This window comes from Xenia sp. Carnegie-2017, unplaced genomic scaffold (genome assembly GCF_021976095.1).
Source record: "Xenia sp. Carnegie-2017 unplaced genomic scaffold, XeniaSp_v1 HiC_scaffold_2, whole genome shotgun sequence".
Taxonomy (NCBI): domain Eukaryota; kingdom Metazoa; phylum Cnidaria; class Anthozoa; order Malacalcyonacea; family Xeniidae; genus Xenia; species Xenia sp. Carnegie-2017.
In genome coordinates, this window is record NW_025813482.1 from 2931162 (window position 1) to 2948973 (window position 17812).

Genomic DNA, 17812 nt, shown 5'->3' on the forward strand with positions numbered 1-17812 from the left:
AACAACATCGAGTGACATATCCAAAACAAATTTTTAAAGAAATTGTTAAAAATAGACAACGACGTGGCAACCTGTGCTACCGTACATTTGAAAAACTTGTCTAATTTTTACTTGTGACAATATGACCACGTACATTAGTCTAATTTTCACGGAATGTAAAAAAGTATTCATCTTTGGAGGATGGGCTAATTGGGCTTTGAGGAGTGTTACGCAATAGAGTCATGTTCGGTTCCGGAGATAAACAAACATACCGAAGCACGCTACAAGTTACAACATAGTAAATTTGTAACACTTACATAGCGGTTTTTATTTATCTGCCATTGAAGATTTCAGCACTCGATAGAGATTGTGTGAACCTTTATTTTAGAATATATTAAACTCAGATGGCAATGAATGAATGGCTACCTTCATTACCAACGACATTGTCAAGAATAGACATGTTTCAAGAACTGTGAAACGCCAGACAGTGAATGAAGTTGTAGATTTTTCCAGTCAGTATGGCTCAGATCTGTCAAAAAGTTATACTGTTGCTAACGTTGTGGGAGAAACCAACATTTATCCTAAATATGGTGATTTCACTCAAAGTCTTGTGTTCGTAAGTTCTGCTCAAGGCATTAAATGTAAAATTTCAGTTCGTAAATCAAGTTTTCTAATTCAATTCAATAATTGCGACCAATTTCGTGAATATCAACAACCGTATTTCCTCTAATACACGCAGGGATGTTTATTAACTTTTAAAGAAATAAGATGCGCGGTTTTTTGGAGGGAGACATGCAAATAATGTAAGAGGAGACTGTGCATAAAGAATCGAATACAGGAAAAGACAAACTGCTAATTTGTAGGCAAGAGCTAGAAATAAACAGTTTGTCATGTCTTCATCAATTTGTGCAGCATTTATTAGAGAACACATGTAATTAATTAAGGCGAAGCATAACTTAAAAAACCTGACAATAGAGTATGTTACTGTATGATTGTTTTCACTGAGATCTTTGGGGAGAAAGCTGGAAAACATACATAACAACCCACTGAACCCAGGTGTAAACTCAGAGTTGCAAATGCACTTGAATGCCTTCGTTTTTTTGTGTTACATTTTTTGTTTTCTGCTTAGCAACTTGGGGCCACTAGAACTTGTGTCCTGACAAGTCTCCGGTTCACAATTTACTTTCTTTGCTGTGTGGCAAATAAATTAATTCAGGAAAGTCATAGCTGCTCTATCATAAATGACACTTATACATGAAAATAATACTGGAAAGAAGTATTTGTAGCTGTAATTAATATTTGGTTCTGTTTTTACTATTGACATTAGTAATTCAGATGTCTAAATTTTCATTTCAAATAAAATAAATAATTTTTACTCTAGAGAACATATGGAAGATGGTGGAGCAGTTGCCCCTCATCACTAAAATCATTTAAACAGTATCATCAACCTGATTTTTTAAGTCAAGATTTCATAGGTTTGTTTGTCTTATGAATTTCATTGTTTATTTAAGCTTATACATTTGATAAAAGCTCTGATTCTTGAACATTCGCTACTACAAGTCTCGAGCATCTGAAGGTGAGAAATCATAATGAGATGCAATTTCTTTATATGTTAACTCTCTTTGCTTTGAACGGTCGAAGGTCTTGCAAATTGACCTGTGAGATACTACCCATCTTAGTTAATTTTTTTGAGAGAACTTATAATGAAAATAATGTGTTTTCCTTCCATTTCCAATATGTTTCTTCTGCTTTATTTTAATAGATATAAGGTATTCGTACTCTGTGTATCCGACAAAAATAGAAATATTTGAAACATATAACCCAGGAGCAGTTGTGAGGATACTTGCTTGTGACTCAGAAACCAAATATATTCCTCCTCGGTAAAGATTGATCACTTAATTCACTTTTTTTACGACATAAGATAGCTTTAATAGAGAAGATGAATGAATATCAATAACTTGTTTCGAAGTTTCAAACCCTACATTGTCGCTAATCTTGCAACATGGTTATCGTTGCAGTTGGATTTTATTGTGGGCTGGCTCCCCAAGGAAATGTGCAGCTAAAGCCAGAGTATTTTCACCTGCGTTAAAGAAATGTCCTTTTAAAACAAGGTATGGTTTTATGTCTTATACGTACATTGTTTGTTACAAGTTTCAAATACCCAATTTTTCACTTTCTGATCCTTAGTTTCCATTTGTTATTTCCACCTAACTTACCTAAGAATATTTATACAATTCATCGGTCGACAAGGCCAACAATTTTTTGTTAGTTTCTCTTTGTATAGCTGCGTATTATTTTAGACGATGTTCAACCTCGAATGCATGCTCTGAGGAAATGCTGTAACTTAAGAACCTCGTCACATTTTTAATTATTGCCCGACATGTACGAATAGTAAAATTAAGAAAAATCTACTCACCACTAACCATGGACTATAGAACTTGATTTGGTTCATCATTGATTGACGTTTGTAAGTTTGTATCCGCAATAAGAGAGAGCCAATTTAGTTAGTCGAGTTTTGATTGCTCGATGTGTGGTCAATTCATTGTGTGGATGTATAAGAGCAGTTTATTCGACATTAAAAAAGTTTAATGAAAAATCGTGGAGGTGGATACATTAAGAAGGCATCTTAAGATTGAAAGTTATAGCTGCGTAGGGAAGACGAAAGTGGTGTTTGAAAACAATGACGAACAGAAGGAATGTGTTGAAGTCTGTAATAAAAAATCCTGTTCAGTTGTACCGTTTCACCAAATCACGAAATGAAAGTCAGTGATCTCCTAAAAATGGGCTTATTTTCGTGCAATGATTATGAAGATGATGATTTCATTGATAACAGGAGACTAAGATTGGAGTTCAACCAAGAGCAATGCGATTACTTCACTGAGATTGACGCTGTTTATCTTCATGGTGTTGAATCCGAGATTGAATACAATTATAGTGAAGAAAAGGAAGATTCTATTGTTTCAATGACTGAGGCGTTCCATCAACGCATGTCTATGAATAGCAATCTCAATAACGAAAACTCTTATGTGCGGAACGATTCAGTGAATATTTCGATGTTACCAGTAAGTTGCATGCATGAGATGAATCAGTTCAATTTAACTGTGAGAAAGTCCCGAATCATTTTCTGTAAAGTAGCATTATAATTAAATTTACGGCTTGCATATATATATTTCTAAAGTGCAATGCAAAATTTATTGCTACAACACAAACGTCGGTAACCATAGGGCAAGTTTCGGTGGTAAGTTTACCCATTTGGAATTAATTTGCAGTTGATGAGCTAGCTGTGGAAGTGAAGATCTGAAATTGCATAGGCAAATAAATAATATGATTCATGTTTGTTACGTTTTAGTGATAAAAACAATTCATGGATTTTCGTTTGTGTTTTTTTTCAGATTGAAGTATTTAATAAGATATTGTCATACCTAAGATTTTCTGAATTTGGAAATCTTTCGAAGACCTGTAGGTAAGAACATTGTCAAATAAAGTTTTCTTGTTATATATTTTCTCGATGATTTCACAAGGAGAAATTCAGTTTTTGTTTTCCATTAGCGACTTATATAATGACAAAAGCAGAATAATTGTCTGCAAAAGTTAATCCCCTCTCATTTCTCATAGTGTTAAACTCTTTTCTGCCTTGCAATGCATACGATTTTACTTTCTCGAGATTCTTTCGCGATTGCTGTTATGATCCTGTGTACTTTAAAGAATTTAATCTTCAACCCTATTGGTTTAAGGTTAGTGTAGATTACTCTATATAACATCTCAAAGCTTTTCTTTTAATATGTATCGAATTTGGGTTGTATGAAACATATCTTAGTCTTTTATGATATTGATATACTTATAGGTAAATGGCGTGAGTCTTCAGTACTTGACTCACAGATGTAGGTCAACCGAGAAACTTTGCATGTCATGGTGCGGTTCGGATGGGCTTTTCACGACACAGGACTTTGAACGGTAAAATAGAAAGCTTACTTCATACAGAATATTTTTTTATGGTAAGCTGATTTTAGTGCAGTTTTATTCATCTTTTAACTGGTGGTATCAACTCCTGTCTAAGCTAATCGCATTTTCATGCTGTCATCTGTTCATGCAGCTTAGTTTCTGTTCGATTTTTTGTGACAACAGCTAGTGTTGCACAAATCTTGTTAATTTGTGCACATATTGTACTTATATATGAAACTTTGAGTAGGTGATTTTGATTTTAGATTTCTCAAAAACATGAACAGTGGAACACTGAGATGTCTTTATCTATCATGCTGCAGATTTCTTGATGTATCTATTTTAAAGGTGATCGTTGAAGTTTGTCCGGACCTCGAAGGTATAACATAATGCTGTATATAGTGTCTGTGGTTTGACATATGCAGAAATTTCATTGGATTTCGATACAAACAGTGCATGCAATGGCGGCGAATTCGGCGATCAAAATAGATTTTTTTAAAAATTTACCTTAATTATTTTAGTAGCAATGCTGTTGTTTTGAATCTAAAGAATTATGCTGAGCTTACCTCTTACCAATACAAATATAATTGTATCCAAGATTGGGCTGTTGTAATTTATTTTACTAATCCTTGATGAACAACTGAGTACATATTTATATTTGATTGCCTGTTTCATGTTTGTTTTTTAGAACTGGATTTATCGTCTTGTATCCACTTACCAAGTGCTGCATTTGAAAATCTTGCAATGTTGAAAAATCTAAAAAGATTAAATCTTTATCGAACTCAGGTCACCGAAAAAGACTTAGCGATTATTGTCGAGTAAGCGGAATGGAGTTTTCGTCGTAGCATGATAGACACATGTAGCTGGCTAAATCAGTGCTTGTCATTTGATTTTGTAGATCTTGTCCAAAGTTGAAATATATCAATCTTGGTGGATGTTATCAATTTGGAAATTATGATGAGGCGATGACGCACCTGCAATATTGTCCGTAAGTTTGATTTTATTGATCACATTATTTAGTAATTTAATAATTATCTCCTTTCAAATGACTTCTTTTTTGATTGATTTCTTTCTTGCTACGTGTCTATGTGAACAACTATAGAAATATTTTTTCATTGGACTTATGGAGATCAAAATCAATAACTGCAAATGGGATAATCAGCATTATCAACCACTGTCCTAATCTTGAAGAAATTGATCTCGGTTGGTGGTAAGGAATTTTTGAATTTTTATTTTCAGTTCTGTGTACTGTCATTCTTATTATGGATGATACAATGTCGAGATTTTATAACGATAGCAAAAATGTGGCTAGTCATGGAATTATACGTCATTTGGTCACCCATTGTCAAAAGATTAAGAAGATTTTCCTGACTGCTGTAAGGTAGGGTCAAAAATGTTTTTAACCAGTTCATCAGTAAATGATTCATTATTCGTGAAGCATGTTGAAAGCATTAGTGATTACGGATTTCACATCGTAATAGCGAAATATGAGAAATAAATGTTTTCAAGTTTCATTTATGTTTAAAATTACCTACTAAATTATGAAAGCAGGCCTTCAAGAAATATTTTCTTTCTTTCAGCTAGCGATTGCAGAGTTGACAGTGACTGTTTAGTGGTATGTTATAGTACTTAAACTTTTGTGTTTTACATTTCATTTTCTTTGTTTAGAACATTGACAGATGACGATCTTCTCGCTATTTCCGAGAACTGTTCTTTACTTGAACAGTTAGACATTTTGGGAAACTCTAATGTTTCTAAAGAGTCAGCTGAAAGGTAGGAAAAATATAATTGTTGGCCATATAATGTAGTATGCAGTTCAACAAAGTATACAAGAGCAAATTTTGTTCCATGATTTCAACTTTTTGACACTAAAACTCTTCAGCTTGGAGGAAGTACCAAACGGCAACTAATAAACGTAATTTTCACGTCAGAAGAGAATTCTATAGAAGCATTGTTATAACTAAAGGCTTGCGCAACACTTACTGTGAGTCAGTGTCCTAAAAAAACCGAACTAAATCGTCTAGATGTACGCAACCCGATCAGTACTTTTGTTGTAATTATTTAAAAGTAAATCATGAGAGAAACGATTGTATGTAAGTATACTGCGCAAAAGAAACTCTAATTAAATAGCCATCATCCATTCTTCTCACGAAGTCTTTGCTTTATCTCTAATAACTTTTATGTGTGTTTGAGACTCAAGATGATTATTACCAGTGCGGAATGCTATCAACATATGTGTTTGAAATAAAATTTAGCGCTCTTTCAGCTAGAGAATGATATGGTTTTATCACATTTAGCATTTACACTTGTGCACATAGATACATAATGTTTTTTATTCAACATGGTATTTACTATTTAGGGTACTGATGGAGTGCACAAATCTCAAATTTTTTGATGTGTCATTTTGCTCGAAGTTGGACAGTGTATGGTATCATGAAATGAAAGCTCGTTTTCCTCTTGTTGATTTGAAAAAAAGTGTCTCTCATTAGAAGAAGTGGTTGAACGTGGGTTGAGCACCTGAATGTTGACGCCAGTCAAACACATGTCATGAAAGAGATACTCTCGATAAGACTCATGCATCCATGTATGGACGACAGATATACATGTCTAGAAATAACTGACTTTGCATGTTCACACTTTCCTTTTAATTAATCTGTCCGGTGACATTTTATTTTCTTTATTAGCACTATTGCATATTTTTACCAAATCAAGAAATTGTTTGGATTCTGTTGAGAATATTTTTCATAACATACATAATTGATGCCGCGTTAATGGCTAGTTATCTTCAGACAACTGTCATTCTACCTTATTGCTATATCCGATTTTCTACATCGGTCAATGCATCATGCAAGTGAATTTTTATTAAAAGGAGAGGTGAAATAATTTTTTTTATCGAATTCCTCAAATTTTTAATATTTCAAATATCAATAAGAGCTTCTGTTTTTTTTCAACTTGCTTGTAGAATCAAGTGTAAATAGTTTTTTTAAAATATTTCAGCAATGAATATTTCATTTAAACATACAGTTTTTCATATCAAGCGATAACGAATTTGGTGAATATGAATATTTGGTATATATTTTTCAAGTGCGTAGAACTGCAAGACTCGCTAACTCCTGCCTTTCAAAGTTTATGAATGGTTACAAAGTTTTCATCATCATAATGAGACAAACGTGCTTTGGGACTAAAATCGACATGTGGAAGATATGATTTCAAAATAAGTGCTCAGGAGTTTCGAGCAGTGTCATCCACTCACAGCCAGTGACTGGTTGTAGGAAGCCTGGATAGCGTTGTCCCATGGATAGCAATAATTTTCAAACTTGTAAAAAAGATGTTTACATTTATCTGACGACAAAGGAATTTTGTAATCTAGTTCGAAAGAATATTTTATTTCAGTTATTGGACAGTTCAAATCGCATATTTTTGTCTTATAAGAGATTTTTTGAACGTTCAAAAAAATTTACTATCCAACGAACAAAGCTATCCTGGATTTGTGCAACTGGCCCCTGGAGATTAACACGATTTGATAGTAATATGTAATGTTACACATAATATAAATCCTAATACGGTTTTTATATGCACATGAAAAACATGTGACTTGGACGACATTTGAACTCGCACCTTCGGGATACTAGTTGAGCTACCAAGCCCACAGGGATTGGAGACGAGTCAAATCTCTTTAAAACTACGTATGGACGAGAGATTCTCGCCACGATAGCAGTTACTGGATGGCACCGTGTTTCGACTTTCACATGTTTTTCATTTGCTTATAAAGACCGTGTTAGGATTTATATTATGTATAATCTTTGATGATGGCTTTAGAATATGTAATGTTAATGGCACATGTTTTTCAATTTGTGTATGTTAATGTAATTTTAATTGCTCGATGTAAGGAATCAAATTATGAAAGGTCGTTAAACTTTTTTATATGGTTGGTAACTTTCTCCGATTAAAAAATACTCATGACTCACGAGTCACCAGACTCACCAACAAACTTTATTCATGTAAAAGTGTAATCACATTAAAAGTGCATGCATGTTTGAATTGTTCAAGCGTAGTAGAATCGTGTTTATATTACCTGCTATTTGGGGAGGGGCATCAAATCTTTATTAGAAATAGCGGTGAACCCGTGAGTGAAGCATAATATAAGTCTTTTAAATCGGCCTGTAGGATGAACGTGTTAATTCGTGTACGTCAAAGACAGTGCAGCAAATTAGACATTTATTAATAAAAGTAGTCTAAAATTCTAGAGTGTCAAAAAACTGTTTGACGGGAATACGCCGATGAACGTTTTAAGTCTCCAAATATTTGGCAAACGTTGTGCAACGCTGTCCAACCTTTACAACTACCCCCTCCCCCGCAATCTTGTTTCGGCTGTCGATTGATATTTCATATATTTTATTGAATGCTTTATATATAATTTGTAGCTTAAAACTTCGATATCTGTTCACGCTTCATGTAAGTATGTCTAAAATACATAAATTAATATGCAAATACAGACCATAATATTTAATTCTACCAAAACAATTAATATGGTTGTTAACCATTCGACATTCAAAAATATGTTCACAATACCTGCTAACCTGTCTGTGGTTCAAATTGCTTCATTTGAAATGAACCAATAAAAGAATATCATTTATAGTTACGTCATCAAACATACGATCCTTTCGACTTTCGTGCGCAACTCTGCTTCCGAGGTCAACGACTCGATGTTGATAAAAGAAAATTCATTTGGATTCGTGCAATTTGCAACTTAATAGAGTCAAATTTGTGTTATAAATCTGCGAAGCAACGTTATTTTAAAACCTGTGGGTCTCCTTAATCGGCCCTGTCAGAGGATTTTGTTGATTGGGTAGGTTAAAACGAACTTTACTTAATGCGATAAAGTATATGACCTGTGGCGGACATGTACCTTGAACGTCAATGTGTTTGTATATATTCTAAATGACTAACCATTTGGTTTGGTTTTGTAGTCTGTACGTGTAATGGCTGTTGGAAAAGGTTTTCTTGCCCAGTATTCCGTATTTTGTGTATTTGGTTCGGTTGTTGGTTGTGTTGTTGTTCCCTTGATTACTCAGGTATGAAGGCAGTCAGACAAAATACTGATTTGTAGTTATAACGATAAGTGTGCGAGTGATATTGATTCAACTAAAATTCTTCCCACTTGTGGACAGTAGCAGCTGTATAATATGTTAACGTGATTTTACAACAAAGCATGAGTATTTTTCTTGCTTTGTTTTGTATTATGGAAATATTTACAATCCGACTTGTTTTAAATAGTCGATCGAAAGTGTGATTTTTTCTGCCATCCTCATCAGTCTAACTGCCACTCATTGGAGCAGGCGAGCTGTAAACAATGATACATCCAGCAAGGTAAGAACAGAACACATAAGATAATGTATCGTTTTAATCATTGTCGATCACAAACATGAATCATCATGTCATTTTATGAATACGTAATATATCTGAAATAAATAAAAAAATACAACGACCCAAAAACTATATATCAAAAAGGCCATGGAATTTGTGATGTTTCTGTAATTTCATTTAGTAACGTAACGTTTTTAGATATCAGAAGATCAATTATTTCATCTACAATTACATGTGTAGGAAGTTTTAAGATTTACTAATTATAAACTATTTACAAGGTGTTAAATTTCAGGATATTTTAATGGTAATGATATGGAGTATAGGTACATTTAAGATGAAGTTAGTTAAACTGAAGTTAGAGTTAATTAAACTAAACTACCAACCTGCTTGTCTTTAAAGCTAGGATTAACCTTGAAGCTCAGGGGACTTTGTAGATTAGTAATTAGTTGGTGTTGGATGAAGATGACAGACTTTTGGATGACATCGCAAATGGAAGAGTAGACTAGAGTTTATTATTTAAGAAATAAAGAGTAGACTAGAGTCTACTCTAAGAGTCTACTTTAAGAGTAGACTAGAGTTTATTATTTGGTAAGGCGCCAGCATGGTTTGGGCATGTGGAAAGGAGGGAAGAAAGTGCTGAAATTCATAGAACGTTGCATATGAATGTTGATGGAGTCTGCAAACGAGGTAGACCAAGAAAGAGATGGATGGATGCTGTGAACAGTGATATGAAGGCGATGGGTATAACGAGAGATATGGCGAGAGATAGAGACGTTTGGCGTGGAAAAATTCATGGACCGGTCAACCCCCCTGGCGGGGATTAATACTGGCCGGTATACAAATGTTGTTAGTTAGTTAGTTAGTTAGACTAGAGTTTATTATTTACACTGTTTTTGGTACATTACAGATTATGTAATGTAACATAAGATCTAAGTACAACATAAGATCTCAAAACTCAGAAGCTATTAGAATAAAACCTTACCTTTGAAAGAAAGGAAAGATAAAGTGTGTGCAGATAAGCAAGAGAAAACTCAAATGTTGACAATAATTTATAGAAGTTTACGATCGAAGCAATCTTGGTTGCTGACATTTGGTAAAGGAAAGCAAAGAAACTTTTTCTATAAATGTCTATAAATTGTATCACAGTGTCATATTACTCTTACATATGTTGGCAATAATGTTGATAAGGAACATTGATATACAGCATTGTACAGTATGGTGTTTTTTGGTGTGAGTAGATATGTACCAGGAGAGTTCGAACCATCTGTGAAGGACATAATCATGATTTTCATTAGAATGTGACTGTAAACTGGGAGCTTACGTAGTTTCAAACATTTTATGAATCAAATCTATGTGAAAGTTAAATGAATGAGGCATGAAACTAAAATCATTTGTATGTATATAGAAGTAGGTGATTCTGCCCTGGAAGTGACATACCCAGGGAACATGCTCATTTCATTAAGTATAAGCACCAGATAATATAGAATTTTAGTGGCAAATAGCATTGGAACAGTTTTACTTTTATACTTTTATTCTTTACTATAAACCTGTATAATGAAAGATATATCTTCAATCATATGTACTCTTATGCTATGTCATCTACTTCTAGGCCCAAAAGCCCATGAAAATAAAATTTTTGTTTAGTAAAATATATTGCCAATCTACTTAAAATCAATTTCACTGTCTAAATAAGTGATTTTACTGACCCTGATCTAGCTACTTTTGACAGATGCATTTTCAAATCATTTCTCAGCCTCATGTTTTTCATGTGCATACAAGTATGTCAGATCTGACTGTCTTAACGTTGTACATTGTGTTAAAATGCTTGAAGAATTTCAACAAGCATCACACGGTCATTGGTTTTCATTGGCTCATTTTGTTTGGCAATCAACCTTGTCTTAAAAATTAATTTTCCACCTGATAAATCTGTCATTCCAATATTAAATACCGAATACATATTTATTAACCTTTTCTTATGTCTGGATTAATTAGCTTCACAACCAGCCATATCTTAAAGATTTGTCATTGCGGAAGGCAAAAGAAGGTAGCTCAAATAGGAAAAAGTCACCGAAAAAAGCTGTAAATCAGGTTTGTAATTGATATTGACTTAACTGCACATAGCATAATGTTACCAATACAAAGACTAACATCTTGAGTGATGGAATCATGTACACGGGAATATGAATCTGTGAATATAATGGAGTTTACATTATAAATAACACCTAATTATGTATTATGAGTTGATGCATGCAATGTCAAACATATTCAAACTTTCAAGTTTGTGTCTTGTATGAAACCTTTCAATTGCTTTTAATAGTTTACATTGGTATGCAGTTAAATCTTCCTCCAATGTTTTCTAGAGAGATAAACCAATATAATGTTTACTTTCTGGCTTGTATATTGTAAATAAACTGAAGAATAAGTCTTTTGTTTATCGTGTTTGTAGGGAGAAGTGCGAACCTATGACTATCGCCAAAGAAAAGAAGAAAAGTTTAAGCGAATTGAAGAAGCTAGAAAGTTGGAGGTTTATCCCTCGTGATTTGATTTATATTCATTTTGTTATTGTCTTAAGTCCAGAGAAATGCTACATTGCATTTTTAATGAGAAATGGAACTTGCACTGATTAAAAAATACATTTTCTGTATTAAACTTAAAATCAATGATTATTTCAATGTCTAGCTGTCTTGTTTCACTCCACAGCAAAGAAAACAAGAAGAAAAACGAGAAAGAAAGGCGAAGAGAAAAGAGGACAAACTAAAACAGAGGGAAGAAGAGAAAAAGATACTGGAGGTGAAGTATTTTCATCCATAAATTGCTGGTGAAAAATAAGAAGTTATGAAAATTGCTTTAAGACGTAGATGTGCTATTTTACGCGTTTGATGTTTTCATGATGTTAAATAAGTCGAATTGTTTAATGAATAGCTATGGTTTGTGCCAAAGCAGTCTTTTTTTATTTACTCAAGGAATATTTTGGTACTGTTAAGGTTATAATTACTTAAAATATGTTTTTTAAAGTGTCAACATGTTTCTGCAGGAGGAAACACGTCGGCGTAAGATTAAAGAAGACAAGAATGAGAAGGTAAGATTATCTGTAAATCGAAAATATTAATGATTGAACTGCTTGATTTAGAATATTGGTATGTCTAAAATCACTTGTAGATAAAATATATAAAAACATAAAAGTTGCTGTTACAAACTTAGTAAGAAAATAATAAACGCATTCGTCACGTGATCGCTTACATTAGACATTTAATCATAAATCATATTTTTTGTTAGACGAAGTTTAAGAAAACGCACGTTCCTCAGAAAGGCTGGACAATCGCAACCAATTCAAGAGTATCAAACACCCGTAAATGTAATCCTGTTTTAGTCAACGATTCTGTAGTTACTCCATTGAATATTATAACCGCGGGAGACGCTTTATACCGTGAGAAAGCGTCAGTAAGCCCAGATTCATGTGAAAGTAAAGCACCTAGTCCTCCACCTTCAGTATGGAAAGTACCTGAATACGTACCCCCAAGATGGAATCCTGAGAAACAAAATGATCATAAAATATCAAGGTGCCATTTCGTTTAAACAATGATGTCATATTGGAACGGAGAAAAGACCAACCACGCCCTTCAATCAATTATATAATCCTGTCATGTTAACTCCAAGTAAATTAAAGAATGAATTTATGAATCAACATATAAACAAAAGTTCCTTAAAAGATTCCGATCCTAATCTCCTAATTGATACCCCTGTAAAGTTCTCAGGAAAAATGGATAATCGTGATCAAGCTGCTGCATCAAGTCCATATTCAAATATTTCTGGTTTGCCAAGTTTTTTTAAATCTCCTACGGAAGGAAATGGTCGAGATTCTCCTCAGAAAACCTACTCTTTGTTTGGACCAGAGGAACCGAATCGTGTTCTTTTTCAGCCTATTTTTCAAAACAATATTCATGTTTCATAATGATGAAAATGAATATTACAGTATCTATCTTTACTTATGAATGAAGTAGCTATATGAGCAATAAATTTCTTAATGAACATCAATTTAATTGAATGTTTTTATTTTCAGTGAGTAAATAAACAAAGAAAAACACATTGTTCAATTATTTTGCAATCTCCATTTGTCAGGCAGAGAAATGCGAAAGAATGAAGAAAATAGAGGCTTATTCCTGTTGACAAACTGGGTGAAAGCTTGGATTTATAGAAATCAGAACGCAAATCAGACATACAGTTTGAGTGGCATAAAATTACAAAAATGTAAAAAAAATTTCCCCCAGTTCGTAAAAGGCATGTGAGATCACAGCAATTGACATGATTTCGAGATCACTTACAAACCGTGCCAACAATTAAGCTACTTATGTCATTGTGCTTTTTGTGTGTAGTTTTGCCTTATTTCTGTGTACAACAATAGTTTGTTCAATATGTCACGCGGGAAATTTTACGCAATTACACAACAACATCACCTAACACAGGTGTTAACAATCTTTTTAAGAGCTGATTGTACATTGTTTTAGTGAAACGCTTATATACACTGCAACTTACAGATATGTCGTTTTTTATATAAACTGGTCAGTGAACTTTCTAAAACTATTCAAAACAGCGGAACAAACCAGTAGAAATAATATTCTTTCAGAAAACTTCCAAGTTTATTATGCAGAATGCGCAGAAAATTAGCAAAGAAGAATTCAATTTGCAGCGTTTCTAACATGAATTGGCATTTCTCAATCAAAAGAACTGAGAAAAAATATAACGTGCAATACTGATGTAAAGTTGCGGTGGAATTCATTTGGCTGAAACGCCGAGTCTGACAAACTCAATGTCAGTTTTCGACTACGACTAAGATGGTTTACCTGAGTAGTAAGCTTATTGTGAATACTTTGAAATGACTTCCAAAATGAGTCAACATATATTGTATGAAAGTCAGTAATGAAACAACACTTTGTAAATGAATGGCAGCAAATACCGAACCATATCAACTATTCCTACTTTTCTCTCTAAGGAAGTCCCCTTTTTTGGTAGTTTAGCGATTATAGATTGCAATATATGTATACTTTTGTAAAATGTATGTTGCATACTAGATGTACAATACAGTAAAAAAACGAAAGAAAACTAGAACGGGAATCATTTAATTTTGATTTACTAGAGGAGAACGTACAAAAGGAATTATTCTTGTGGTGGAGGAACCTCTTTAATAACAATACGAGAAACTGAATTCCATCCACTGTATGCATCTGCGTTACCAAAACCTGCACAATTGCCGACCCGGAATCCAACATGCACTTTTCCTTTATGAATTTTGTTACAATATCCTTCAATGTGACGATGTCGATGGATATCTTGTGAGTTTCCACGGTTCAAGTAAAGAACTCCATCAATAGGAAGAGGGTTTTTACATTCAACTCCATTGAAAGTAAAATACCAACGTTTGCAACAATAATTGCACGCTTGAATTCGCAAACTTCCTCCATAAAACACTTGAAGGGAAGTGTTGTCAAACTTTTTTGTGAATACACAATTCTAAAATGAAATTAAATCATTGCTAAAACGATATGTAATGTATTCATAACAAAAGAAGTATTTCATATACTTGTTCCACCTGAATTAATCCATGATCTTTACCATCGCCTCTTTTCCAAGCACATTGTTTCCAGCTTGAAAAACTAATGTCATTTTTCAATGGAGGACCAGGATTACCTCGCTCACCTTTTTCTCCTTTAGATCCTACGTCTCCTTTTAAACCGTCTCGTCCGGCTGCTCCAGGTACACCGGGAACTCCTGGAACCCCGGGAATTCCACAGCTTGCTAAACATTGAGCCTTGAAAACGGTAGAGAAAAATGTTCTTACCTAAACAGTGAAGGTTCTATAAATATTGAATTGTGGCTCAAGTTCAATATGGTTGAAGGAATAATAACAGCTTCTTTCTATTGCGTTGAAGTTGCTCCGGTCCTAATGTATTTCTCAACGGATAATATGATCTTGTTTTTGTAAATTTCTTTGAGATGTTCCGATTTGAACAACGCCCTTTTCCACCTTAGTTCACATGAATCTATTTGCTGGGCGCTTGTACAAAAGAATTTGCAAATTATAATTTTAATACTCAAGAAGTATAAAAAAACTACACGAACAAAGTTTCTCGCGACCTTAAAAAAAGACTATTGCGTTAAAATATGCATTTGATTCTTGAACCGAAATTTTAACTTAAACCATTTCACAAAGTTAATGCTTCCAAACCTTTGAGTTCTTTTTCTTAAACAATGCACTGACTGTATTTGATAGCAACAACATGGATACCATGATAAGATTCATCTTCACTTTTATCATTTTCCCACCTCAGTTTACTTCTTTAAGTGCTCATCAATTAATTGTTTTGCTTGTAATGAAGAGCTAACTTTAGACCTCTGTTTTAAGTATTTGCAATAAAACGGCTTCATTTCCGTTTCAGCAAATATTGTTTTTTGATAATGGAGAAATGAATAGAGTAGCCACGTCATCTCTAAGCAAATTCATGATTATGATGGTAATGTACAATTGTTTGCTTAAAATTTGCAGTTGAATATGAATGGATTATGAATAATTAGCATAAAATGAGCATAAAATCCTTTATTTAGGATGTTTATTAAACCAAAAATTTCTTCGATTCATACTGACTCACATCTACAATGGTTAACGAGTGCATAAAAACAAGAGAAATAGATATTGTAAAATTATTTTAATTTGTTTTGCTTTAATTGCATCAGTGATTACTTCGAAAAGAAGTTCCATGCAAGTTATAGCGTCATTTTTATGATTCGGATAAATATCTTGCATTTTTACAATTTTCTGTAGCACCAGCGATTCTCAAATCAAAAGCCCCAACTGGTTGCTAAGTATTGGGTCTTAACAAGAAGTATAAAGCATTTTAGCTAGACATATGTTTGACCATGAAAGTTGTTAAATGCACGATCTTCAATCAAAAACTTTATTTTTTATGTAAATGACACTCTCCTTTATATTATCTAGATAATGCACTTTAAATATCAGATGCATTACAGAATAACAATTAGCACCACTCAACCACATATAATCCAGTTCTTCTAACACAGAATTAATAAAACAACACTAAAGTAAATTTTAATCATTGCTACTGCACGTTCTTAATCTATTGACAGTAAGTTTACTTTTACTTTGCAATCCGTGTGAGTTACATGCACGTGTGACACTTAAAAAAGACAATTGTGATTGGTTTAGGACATCGTGCAGATCACGCGTGTTTTTTGCTACTTCGCGAAATGATTGGTTTAGGTTTCAGTGGAACTATGATGTGTTGAACTGTCATTAATAGAGTTCACTCATTATAGTCTAGAGGAGAAGTAAGTACGTAGCATAATATTTCACTCTCTTCACTTTATTTTTGTCTGACCTGGTAGTTGTATTTTTTGTAATGCTACAGATTTATAAGCCAATATAGCTTTCAGGTTTGGAATTGTTTAGGAAGTTGAACGGTAGATTGTAGAAGTTCATTTAATAGGGAGGAATGATTAATTTTAAATCCTGCTAGAAGCAACTGCTATAAAATGAAATTTTTGCAGCTTCGACTGATAAGTAATTGATCATTTTGTAAATATCTTAAGTTATTTGTTATTAACTAAAATTTTTTTCATTGTTTATAAGCTATTCTGCAAGCGTAACTGCTTCAATTGATGGTCTACAAAACCTTCGATATCTCTATGATGCCAAGTTGAAAACTGCCAAAACAGTAAAAACATCCATGACAAAAATTTGATAAAACATGTTTTGTATGGCATTGATTCGTGATTGATGGTAAACAGCGCGGATTCTTTATAAGTATGCAAGCATAAACGTCTATATATGAAGTTAGTTGACATTCTTGTGCGCATTATGTACACATCACTGACTCGACTTCGTTTGCATTTCTGTAAAAGTGCCATGATGTAATATACAAACCTTCACAGTGTTATCTTTTTGGTTTTTATCTTGTGCTATCAAGAACACTTTGTCCTTATTATCATGCACGTACTATGAGACAAAATTTCTTTATAGTTTAAATGTTATGATAAATACTGTTACAATAGTGCAATGACAAAATTTTGAATTATTTCTATTAGGCAGAAATATTTTCCTTATTTAGCTAAGTTTTGCGTCATTCAGTATAGAAAATATAGGTTTTACTTATCTTTATACAATAAAAAAAACTTCACATCTCCTTCAGCAAAAATATTTTAATCGCAGGTGTACTTCAAATTAAAGTAAATTTATGCCACGTAATAATAAATCTTTGTTCTTACATCTAATAACGTGTCTTCTGATATAAATGGTCAAAATAAATAACTGTCTACTTTGCATAACAGGAGAGAATATTATCGCACTGTCAAATCTTTCTTTAGAAGATTCTATTTATTGTTATGCTAAGTCGAAAAATTGCTAAATTGATTTTCCTTGTTGTCTACCACTGCAATGACGGCGTCAACATTAAGATTACTCCCTAAAAGTAGAAAATGTTTGCAGTAAGAAACATGATTTTTTTTGAGTTGTACT

At 33.2% G+C, this 17812-nt stretch overlaps 3 protein-coding genes across 4 annotated transcripts; 2 read left to right on the forward strand and 1 right to left on the reverse strand.

Moving 5' to 3' along the window:
- Positions 1 to 229: 229 nt before the first annotated feature.
- On the forward strand, positions 230 to 6963 carry LOC124440642 (F-box/LRR-repeat protein 4-like). 2 transcript variants are annotated; one of them, XM_046991049.1, is made up of 16 exons: positions 236 to 277; positions 368 to 595; positions 1361 to 1454; positions 1742 to 1859; positions 1998 to 2090; positions 2813 to 3041; positions 3372 to 3442; positions 3644 to 3713; positions 3824 to 3933; positions 4185 to 4297; positions 4607 to 4736; positions 4817 to 4906; positions 5021 to 5128; positions 5216 to 5299; positions 5587 to 5691; positions 6278 to 6963. In XM_046991049.1, the coding sequence occupies exons 2-16, from the start codon at positions 398 to 400 to the stop codon at positions 6405 to 6407; spliced, it is 1743 nt and encodes a 580-aa protein (XP_046847005.1). In that variant the 5' UTR covers positions 236 to 277; positions 368 to 397; the 3' UTR covers positions 6408 to 6963. The 2 variants fall into 2 exon arrangements, with proteins under 2 accessions (XP_046847004.1, XP_046847005.1); XM_046991048.1 differs by having other exon boundaries at positions 230 to 595.
- A 1615-nt stretch (positions 6964 to 8578) lies between these two features.
- Positions 8579 to 13369, forward strand: LOC124440466 (stress response protein NST1-like). The gene is made up of 9 exons (XM_046990859.1): positions 8579 to 8767; positions 8889 to 8993; positions 9196 to 9288; positions 11278 to 11373; positions 11732 to 11809; positions 11986 to 12075; positions 12320 to 12364; positions 12562 to 12845; positions 12892 to 13369. The coding sequence occupies exons 2-9, from the start codon at positions 8901 to 8903 to the stop codon at positions 13235 to 13237; spliced, it is 1125 nt and encodes a 374-aa protein (XP_046846815.1). The 5' UTR covers positions 8579 to 8767; positions 8889 to 8900; the 3' UTR covers positions 13238 to 13369.
- Positions 13370 to 14149: 780 nt separating this feature from the next.
- On the reverse strand, positions 14150 to 15571 carry LOC124440467 (collagen triple helix repeat-containing protein 1-like). Its single transcript, XM_046990860.1, has 3 exons — positions 15509 to 15571; positions 14873 to 15121; positions 14150 to 14793 (listed from the first exon to the last, which is right to left on the reverse strand). Exons 1-3 carry the CDS (start codon positions 15569 to 15571, stop codon positions 14440 to 14442), a joined length of 666 nt encoding a protein of 221 aa, XP_046846816.1. The 3' UTR covers positions 14150 to 14439.
- Positions 15572 to 17812: the final 2241 nt, after the last annotated feature.